This window comes from Nothoprocta perdicaria, unplaced genomic scaffold, assembly GCF_003342845.1.
Source record: "Nothoprocta perdicaria isolate Ctin4 unplaced genomic scaffold, notPer1 scaffold_58, whole genome shotgun sequence".
NCBI lineage: Eukaryota > Metazoa > Chordata > Aves > Tinamiformes > Tinamidae > Nothoprocta > Nothoprocta perdicaria.
Genome location: NW_020455843.1, coordinates 2387207 through 2397722, shown reverse-complemented (window position 1 = coordinate 2397722; position 10516 = coordinate 2387207). Strand labels below are relative to the sequence as shown.

Here is a 10516-nt window from a genome sequence, read left to right as displayed (position 1 = left end):
GGTGGCCGCGAAGGGCGGAGCGCGCAGCGGCAGCCAGGCGGCGCCGCCGGTGACGTCACGCGCGGCGGCGGCGGCCACTGGCGGCCTCCCTCACTCCCCCCCCACCTCCCCGTGCCAGCGAGTTGCGCGTGGCCGGAGCGGCCCCCGGGGAGCATAGAGACGAGCGGGGGGGCGGGGGGAGAGCCGGGCCGGGCCGAGCCGAGCCGAGCCGAGCCGAGCCGGGCCGGGCCGRGCCGAGCCGGGGCGCTACCTCCTTAACACCCAATGATCCGTCCTGCTGTCGAAAGCCGGGAAAGGGGAGGCCTGTGCGGGACAGGAGAGGCCATTGACAGCAGGAGAGATGGGAAAGAAGCAAAGATACCCTTAGAAATCAGCAAAACTTCATTATTATTATTATTATTATTATTATTATTATTATTATTATTATTATTATTATTATTATTATTTTGGTACTTGAAGAGTGTTGAAGGTGCCGGGGGTCCCTGGGCAAGTGTTGCCTTTAGTCTGGCCCTGCTAATGTTATTGAGGGCACTTGGAGTTGCTGGATTTGGAGCTAATTTGGCGCCGTGTGTTAATTTGGGAGCTCGTGTTCCCAGTCGGCGGCTCAGGAAGGAATGTTTGTCAGATGAGAAGGCGAAGAAGAGATGCTAGAGCTGCTGTTCACGTTTTACCTTTTAAGAAAAGGAGAGGAGGATTTATGCACAGTAACACRAAGACAGCAGTCCGCAGGGAAATAAGCAACTTGCTGTATTTAAGTAGTTCCTCAGCACCSAGAAATCCAAGTGGCACCTACCTGTGCCCCATTGGAATGGGAGTTTCCATGACTCCTGAAGTGAGTTATTACCAGGGATAATGAAAAGTATCCAACAGATAGGATGGAAAACAAGTCTAAAAATGAGGATTAAGCACCCAGACTTGTCAGCAATGTGTCTGTGTAGCAAAATCACTGCTCTTTTATTTTGTCTTTGCTGTTTGAGGCCCAGCGAAGAGAATAAGATCCAAGCCAGGTTTGATAACGGAGTGCTGGGATGACCTGGTATCCAAAAGATCTTTTTAAAAAACAGAAATAGAGCAGAAATAGAGCAGAACACATTATGGGCTGTATGGAAGTGGACACACACCGCAGGTTTGGCTTCTGGAGTCACAAATGTGTGGCAGGACACGGATTTGGAAACCGTTTCTTGGCCTGCTGCTACCCAATGTGCAGCCAGAAAGGTATAGTCAGACTTAAGGTCTCAGCTGCATCCATGTCAGATTTCAAGATGGGCTTCAGTGCTCAAAATCCTTATTTTTTTTCCACCTAAACCTGTAGGTCTAATGAAAGACACCGTATGTCCCTTGTCTGTCCCCATCCCTTTTCCTATATTAAGCACTTCCTTAAAATTTATAAATAAATGTTTTCTACTAAATAACTACAAACATTACATCCATGCAGGAGGTTGGTTGKTTGTTAGCCAGCAAATTTTAATTAATTCTCTTAAATTTTTGAGCCAGGAAGGATCCATTCAGCCCCACAAATTCACCCAGCAAGTGACAGCAGGGCGAGAGAGTTATCACATTATGACAAGCCAGTCATCATCCGGCGGTGGCCAGTCTGGAATTCCTCGGAGAGGACTAACATCCGTGAGTGTTGCACAATAGAAGAAATCTTTCCTGACCTTGTTAGCGAGCAGGCTGTGCCCTTGTTACTGTTTGCATAAAACATTAACCCCGGGAGATCATTATTGTTAAAACTAAGTTTTAATCTGTTCAATTTTAACRTGCAAAGAATGTTGAAAAATCCTCGATGTTTTGGTTAGCCAACAACGTGCCTGCGTGCAAATGTGGCTTGGAAGGAGAGGAGGTCGGTTCGCTCAAAGTGCAGGCTGAGCTATTTTTGTTTTGCAAAAAGCAAAATATTTAATAACAGACATACTAGAATGATTAAAACGCCCTTTCCTGGCAACAGGCGCAGCAGGACAATGGTGTTTTTGTAAACCATGCACAGTAAGAAAATTACACTAAGGGATGGCTATCAAGGCCAAAAAAATGCTATTAGACCAGCACTTAAGTGATTATCACATAACTTCATGCAGCACTTTGAAATCAACCACTAATATGAAAGAAATAGTTCCCTTGAAATTCATCTTAGGGAAGAGGCTGCAATGAGCAGCTACCACCAGCACTGGAGATGTTTGCAGAGCGGAGCTACACTCACCCCTTTTGCTCTTGCCACCAAACTTTTATGGCTCTGTACGCTCTCCTTACGCTTGCAATTAAGTGCATCTTTACTCAGCACATATTTGCACGGTTTATAAGTCAAGTTGCTACCCTCCGCACATGCCCAATGACAGCATAGCCAGAGATGCTAATTAATGAATTGGCCTCTGGGGTGAAATTATGTCCTCGTTGCGAAGGCTCCCATTGATATTAATAAGGTCAGAACATCATTGCTGCTGGCTGAGTCACAGGCGAGCTGGATATTGCAGATGTGTAAACAGCAGAGCTGCCCTGGGAAGCTGGGTGCTGTTTATCTCTGGCTGAGCCGGGCTCGAGCCACAGCCGTATCTGGGGGTTAAAAATCACATAGAGTCATAGCCATAACACCACATTATAAATGCATTTTTCCTTCCGGAGAGACGCGCTGTTTCACAGTAGCCCTTTTCCTGCGTAGAAACTAACTCCAGAAATAGCTCCCTTCCCAAGGGCCTAGAACTAGCTACTCCCAATTAGCTCATAACCCAGCATCAACATTTTCTCTCTTCCTCATCCCCTGTGCTGTTCCCTTTGAAACTTCTGCCCACATCCCCAAATGCCTCAGTATCTCCCACTCCCGTCCTTCCTCTTCAAGGCCCTTTCTGTTGTCCTGCCTGTGGATATCCTGTCATGTCTGTGGCAGGAAACCCCCAAACTGTGTCCATTGTTGGGCCTGTTTAGCCTGGAGAAGAGAAGGTTGAAAGGGGATCATATCAACATGTACAAATACCTGAGGGGAGAATGTAGGGCACAGTACCTGAGGGGACGATGTCCCTTGTCCCCCCACAGATTTCCCAGCCTCCCAAGCAGAAGAAAAACATMCAGCAAAAAATTCCTAATACTCCAAAGAGTGGCTCCCGTGTGGTCTGAAGCTCTTCTCATTAAACACAAATTCAGGCTGAACAAACAACAGAGATGACTCTAAACAGAAACAAGAAAGAGGCTCCCCAGTGCTTCTCTTCCCTCTGTGCTTCATCTCCAAAACTTTGAGAAATCTGAGTCTAAATGCTGCGGGTTATGGCCCAGACTCAATTATTCTTGCTTGAAATACTCAGTCGCTGCTTGGCCAACCCTACATTTAACAACTACCACGTGACTTTCCTTCAAAACACTGTCTGGGTCATTTGAAGGGCTTRTTTGATTTTGCTTGTTCCCCCCTCCAGAATACAGATTCCCTGCAAACAAGTCACCTTTGTTTTCTTCTGGTTTCTATGATAAGGTCCCCCTCACGCTGATACAAGTTCTCCTCCTGTCATGCAAATGAAGAGCGTTTCCATTGAAGTTCCTCGGCTGACACAAGTGTAAGAACAGTGGGAGTGAGCTCAGAAACCCTCTATTTTCTACCCACCCACCTGGAAATCCTGCGGTGAGCGTGTTTGACAACACACATCCTCTTATTACACTACGTTTATGCATAAACTGGGAGATTGCTAGAGGTCTAGTTTGACCTTTCTTTTTCCTTCGTTTAGATGTGAATGTAATTGCCAGGATTCTTAGAAAATATACTTAATAAGGAATGAAATGCTGCAAGGAACAAAGGTCTGACAGATTTGCAGACCGGTAATGATGAATACTTGAAAAATATCTTCATTTACACGGATGCTTTTGATTTTTCATTTTTAGAGTCAGTAAACTAGTAACAGAATCTTACTGGAAATACACAGATAAGGACAAAAAAAAATGAGGAATATTGCCCCCTTACAAAGCTGTCATGGGAACTGTGACTAGTGAGAATMTAACTAACCAGTGTGGACTTCAGCTACACTGACATATTTCTCTGCAAAGCCCAGTAAAGCTTTACAGATCTTGGGATTTTAGGACTTTGGTTCTATATCTCATTCAAAAGACATGCCGTTGTGCTCTGTGCTGTTCCGTAACGCCACAAAGGACCACTGGATCAATCCTGATTCGGCCAAAAGCACAGCAGTGCCCGGATTATGTGGAGTATTCCTGCTCCACCTCTGTTTTTCATGTTGATTTTCTATATAGATAGGAGCCAGGCCCGAACTGGCTTTCTTTATGGGATCCAAAGTTTAGAAAATGTCACTCTGAATGGCACGTATGGCATCCAGCCGCCTAGAGCTGCCTCTTTTATCAACACTGCCACCCGTTCTGAGTGCTCCAGTTTTCGATTCGGGTCTTGAAAGAGCTTTTTAGAAGGATATGACCCACATAAATCCACCTGATTTCAGTGGGAAGATGTGCACGCTCTGAAGACCAGACTGTGATTGCCTCGGGTTGAATAACAAAGAAAACAGAAGCGACTGTTTGGAAAAAAAATGTAAATTTGGATGCTACACACAACATAAGGGACAAAAGGCCAAAACTTTGGAAGAATGGATCCTAGCCCGGGGCGATGACCTCTATAAAACCTCTCTTCTGAAATTCTGGCTTATTCTGAGACAACTTTGAGCCTCATGACCAAAAATAATGCATTGTGTAACGAGGCAAAAGGAAAATAAGGAGTCAAAAAAAAAAAGTAACCACTCTCAGTTTTAGAAAATTGACTTCAGTGTGACAAACACTTCTGAAAACGGCCATAAAATGGTAAATCCACCACAGCAGAAGCCAACTGCACCCTCGAATGCTGTTATTAATTAAAAGCAAGGCTTTGTGATCAATGCTTCTGCATAGTGTAATCATCCAGCTCCAGGCTGCTCTTTGGAAAGGGTGTGTTGAATGCATCAGCCCTTTTCCTGCAAGAACAGACCAAAGTCCCAAGTGTAGTAAGTAATTGAGAGATCATTGACCAACAGAATCAAGTAAAATGCAGTCTGGGGAAAGCCCAGACACGACACAAATAGCCCTGTCCTCCTTCCTTACTGAACCAAGCCCAACAAGGGGATATCGAAAGACATTCTGAGTCACTGACTGAGCCCAATACCACGCGGAGGGCGCTGCCTGAAAAGAGCGGAGCCGCCGTGATTATACGGAGCATTCTTGGAAGGGCTAAAGGGAAGCAAGGCAGTTCTGTGTGCTCAAAACAAAACAGCGCGGCAAAAGACAGGCTGCAGATTGTGAGAGGCGGCGCCCGGYGCTCCTCAGAGCCTCCTCAGAGGCRTTTCTGCTGTGTCTGACCTCGGCCACGCTCTCCTGCGCTGTCGGGGCTGGGGTCGCAGCTGGTGCCAAGGGTGCGAAAGCCTTGGCAGCCCCATGGTGGGTGCTGGACTCCAAGCACGCCGGCTGTGACATCCGCAGCAGTGTGTGTGTGACAGGCAGGGAGGTGGACCCTGCCCACGGGTGGTGAGGACGAGGATGGAGAGGCAGCGAGAGAGCAGGGAGTCAAACGCAGCTACTGTTGTTGCTGCACGTTATAGCGCTCTGGGGCAGCTCTCGCTTCCCGCTGACAGGTCACATTGGTGAGGAAGAGCAGGCAGCAAGGGAAGGGAAGCAGATGCTGTCACGGATGCCTGCCTGCGGTCTCTGCTGCTCCTGGACACAGCCAGCCCTCTGTAAGGGCTCTGATATCCATGCCGTGCCCGCTGGAAGTGTTCCCTGTGCTCAGAGCTGCCTTTTCTGGAGCGGTGCGTATGGAGCTGCCCTGCTCCCGTCCCCACTGCTACAAGGAAACACCACGCTGGAAATGCAGCCCGGCTCTGTCTGACTCACCCAGCAGGGATGGAAACACCTGCAAACACCTTCGCTGATCAGCCCCCGCCTCCACCACCCACGCGGTGGCTTTCAGCGCCCGGGAGCCCTCACGTTGCCACCCTGACCTGGAGGCTGCAGGGAGGGCAGCCCCACTGCAGGAACTGCAGCACGGACCAACCCAGTGTGGTGCCCGTGGCACCAATGGGGGACAATCCCAGTGATTAACACAGGGGCTGCAGTGTAGGTGCACCCGTGGAGAGCTCATTCCTGCCAGTTCTCCCTCCATCTGTCTCCCATGTCAAGCTGACCCTCTCTGGCTCTTGGGAGAGATGACTCTACATTGCTCTGAGTCTGGGGGACTGAGTCTCCTAAACTCCCTTCCCTGGCTACAAACAGACAACCAGCAGTGGCCGGAGACGCTGGCCCTGGACTTCAGGCCCATTTCAGTGAATCCGTGTCAAAAAYCACAACTCAAGCTTGCACCTCTTGCACAATCACCTCTCCAACTGATGCTACCCCAGGGGTGGCACCAGGGTGTTAGGTCTTTAGGCAGCAGCCTCTGCATGAAGCCAACGATCCAGCATGCTCATTAGTAGCTCCCAGGAGAGTCACTCCTGCTGAAGACCCGATGCAGCCACACAGGAAAACATCTTGCTAAAGAGCCAGGCAGTAGAAACTCCTTTCTACAGCTGACTCCTTGGCATTCCCGACAAAAGCAACCCTGGAGCTCCCCGTCTCTTCCTCTGGGACACTCAGTCTGGTGCTGTTTCCCTGCCACCCTAGCTCACAAGCTCTGCCACAAGCTCTCACACAGGGTTAATGGATGCCAGTGCCTTGCCTCACTCCAGAGAAATAAGGACCAATAGAAGTATCTCCAAAAGCAAGAACACCCTCATCCTGACTGTTACAGCAGAAGAAGAGAAGCCCAAGAGAAGGGGAGAAATCTGGTATTTGGGCTCCTTTCATCTCAAAGTCTTACTGCTTCTATTTGAATAACAGCACCTTACTGGTAGTGCTCTTAAAGTTCCTGTTCTCCTCTTTCCTCCCTTGCTTGCTCTGATCAGCCGTATTTATGGCTGTTGTGGTACAGGATGGCCTGCCCACTCTGAAATAGGCTCTATGTAGGTGGCTCACTCCGGTTTCCCACCAGTCTAATACCATCAGCCCTAGCAGAACTCCTCCTTTTCAGCAATACAGGCAAAAAGGGAACTGGGGCTGCAGTATTCAGCAGTAAGTATGGCACGGGCCAGGCTGCTGGGTTCCCTGGATGAAATTATGCTCGTTTAAATCAAGTTAATGATGGGCTAGGGACTATGTTTGCAGAGCGATGTAAACCCTGTTGTTCAACCACCCCGGACTAATTTGGTTTCAACAGACTTAGGTCCTCTGGGAGCTGGAACCAAGCATTTATACCGAATTTATTAATCWGTATTTTACCCAAACTATTTTTTTAATGTAATTAAGAGTGTGAATGGCCCTATTGACTTTCATTCATTGCAGTGTCTGCACACATGGTTAATCAGGTGCCTGTGAATAAGCAGGAGTGAAACTTCCACCGGGGTTTGGCCATGTGCAGTTGAAGCAGCACATAAGGAGCGTGGTTGCCCGATTACATCAGCACATGTTGGTTCCTCCGATCGCGACAGGCCAAACCAGAAAGGAGGTACTGGGTTTAAATCCAGCCTTCAAACCAGTTCTCCAAATGCCTCTTGTACTGCAGTGCAGAGTAGTTGTGCAAAGCATAATTAGTATAATACAACCCAAGATAATAACAGCGTAGTAGCAGGTATTTTATTAGAGGTTGCATGAACAGCACTAGTGAGTAGGAAACTCCTTAAAATATACAGGGCAAGATACACAATTACATACAGAGCACACACAGAATACATTATTCTATGCAGAATGCATCATTTTATGGACATTTTATACAGAATGCATCATTTTATGGACAGATCAAGCAGAGCCATAGGATCACAGAATAATTTATGCTGGAAGGAATCACCTGGTCCAAGTGATTCCCACCTCCTCCAAGCAGCTGAAACCACCTTGGAACAAATCTTAGGGTATGAAAATAAAAGGACAGTCAATAGCTCTGACCACTAAACCAGGATTAATCATTTCATGCTATTTAACTCCAGCCACAGATACCAGCATACTATAGGACTTAGCAAAGGATTAAACCAATTTTATGGGTGAAAGAAACTTGCAGTGAAGAACGCTAGCTCCTCACTTGATTAAATCATTGCAGCTCCAACAACAGGCGTATCAGCAAGGCCTGCTTTGTTGGAGGTTAAATGCCACAGCAATCCCAGGCTCTGCTTTACCCAGTGCTTTTCTCCGGTCTCCATGAGCTCGGCGTTGTATTTAACACTTCTTTTCTGGACAGCCCGATCCCAGCTGTACATGTGGACCCAAGTAAGGGAGTTGTTTTGAAAGCAGGAGGCACAAAGTGCTCGGAGCAGACGTGTCCGGCTGTCCTTGCCCGGACCTGTACCCCAGGCTCCCACCCCATGTACAGCCCTGAAGATCTCGCCTGCTGTGAGGTGCTGCTGTCTCAGCTCAGCTCCRTGGCAAAATTCAGGGTGATTTCCACAATTTGAGACCCGTGCAGCTGTTCAGGGATGTGCAATGCTTGGSTCAAGAATATTCCTACGTAATCCCGTGGGATCTTGGGAGGAAACAGTGTCTCATAATAATTCCAGGAGGTTTAGAGGTTTGGGTTTSATTTTTTTTCGCCCCTGTTTAATGAATATTACCAAAATGTAAAACCTGTTGTGATTTATTCCAGAAATATGAAAAGACTTTTTCTGTTTTTCTGCTGCCACTTTAAACTCTCCTTGGCAACATTGCTGTGCAAGCTAAGCCTAGTGCAAGCAAAGGCAGTAGGGGAGGAAAGGCAGGGCCGAGTAATCAGAAAAAGAATCCCYGATCAGCATATCGCTCATTAAAGAAGGGCCTGTGACAACTCAGGGCTTGCAGCTGCCCCCTGGCAAAGGCAGCAGGCCTGGATGTTGCTTGGACCATGGGCAGGACCTACACGTTGCCTTGCAAGTGCAGGCTCAAGGCTGTCACGAGGCCACCAGCCCCTTTGTAGATGCCAGAGCCAGTGGTGAGAGGCCACCTGGACTCCAGAGCTCCCAAGGGTACCGAGAACCTTGGTGCCCCCAYGTACTAAGTGTCTTGGTGCCCCCCTAACGCTCAGTATTGGCCAAATCCAAGAGCAGCTGAGTGGTTTACGGCACCCCCCATCAATATCCRATCTCAATATCCCAACCTACCGACCGTTTCTTCCTGAGCTGGTCAGCACTGTGGATGGAAAGGAGAAGCTCTGCATGCTTAAACCTGCACTTTGGACCTGCTCTTCACCTTGCAGAGAAGCTAAGAGACTACTATCAGGAAAGAAATATCAGTCTGGAAGCAGTGCAGCTGGAAGCAGTGTCATACAAAAGCTCCAGGGTGTTTATTAGGAAACATCTAGACCGTGCCCACAAGGGAGGTTACTGCTGCCACTGTGTTTGGGAATGCAGATGGAAAACAGAGAGGGAACAAGAAKCTCCCCAGAGGTGTCTTTGGAGCACAACATTGTGTGTTTTAGAATCAACATTRGATAGAGACATTATCTGGGGATCTGTGAATCAGCTTATGTTTGGTCCTGAAGGATAAATATGCTATTTCAGTAAACAGAATAATACCCACCTCCAAGGAACAGCTTAGAGACTTGATCAATATGACCTGCACATTTGATAACTGCATGCAGCGATCAGCATTAAGAAGTTGTGGTTAAGCCCAGAACAGCCAGGCAGAGCCAAGGCAATGCATTCCCTGGCTGAACGGAGCTCCAGCAGTGAGTAGGCAGTGATTGCCTTTGCAAAGTCATGGAAGTTGTCCTTGGGCCAGCCCAGGAGCGCTGCATCTRCTGCAGGGTGTCTCATACTTTCCCAATAGCACTGCCTCCGTCCAAGGGTGGGATTCCTCYCAGGTGACCCCAGGCACTGACAGTACAGAGGTCTCCATCAGAGCTGCTCTCAGAGGTTTTCTTTGTGGTCCCTAGAAAATCACAGGCTTTTTAGCATGTAATTTCTCTGAGATTTTTTGCATGCGTGTCCGCATTGCAGCCCTGAAACATGTACTCTGTTCCCTGATTGGAAAGGCAGTCTCAGGAATGCACATTATTTGCACTGTAAATGCACATTATTTGCACTAGCCAGGGCCTAGATGGATCCTACCCACACTTGCGTGCAGACTGACTCACAGCTGGGTTTCCCTTCGTGCGTGATCCCTCGTTCCTGTGCGAGGATGATGTGTGACTGCCCCACGGAACAGCTCAGCCCGCCGGTGCTCCCCATTCAGGTGCTCAGCACTGCAGGTCCTCAGGCTCTTCTCTACAAGCCTGTCCTCTCTGCAGTCATCAAGGAGGTTTCAGCAAATCCCAGCGAGTTTTAAATCAGACTCTGTGAACTGGGAGATTTAACGGGACTATATCATACCATGCAAAGACCCGTGGCAGTGGGAATTTCTGCCTGTTTAACATGGGACCCTGAGGAGCACTTTATTCCGCAGGCAGTCTCCAATCTACATCTCTTCCTGTAAAAGCAAATCACTGCTCTAGATTTGTGTACCCTCCTAAGCAATCCCAATGTGCAATCATAAAATCGCTGGCCTGAAGCCTCTGTACAGAAAGCTGCTCTGC

At 48.1% G+C, this 10516-nt stretch overlaps 1 protein-coding gene across 1 annotated transcript in view; it reads right to left on the bottom strand.

Annotated features, from left to right (window-relative positions):
- ATRN (attractin) overlaps positions 1–8231 on the bottom strand; it is a 140293-nt gene extending 132062 nt beyond the window's left edge. The window contains exon 1 of the mRNA XM_026048853.1: positions 8151–8231. Coding sequence (XP_025904638.1) covers positions 8151–8231 — 81 coding nt within the window. The remainder of the gene's footprint in view (positions 1–8150) is intronic.
- Positions 8232–10516: the final 2285 nt, after the last annotated feature.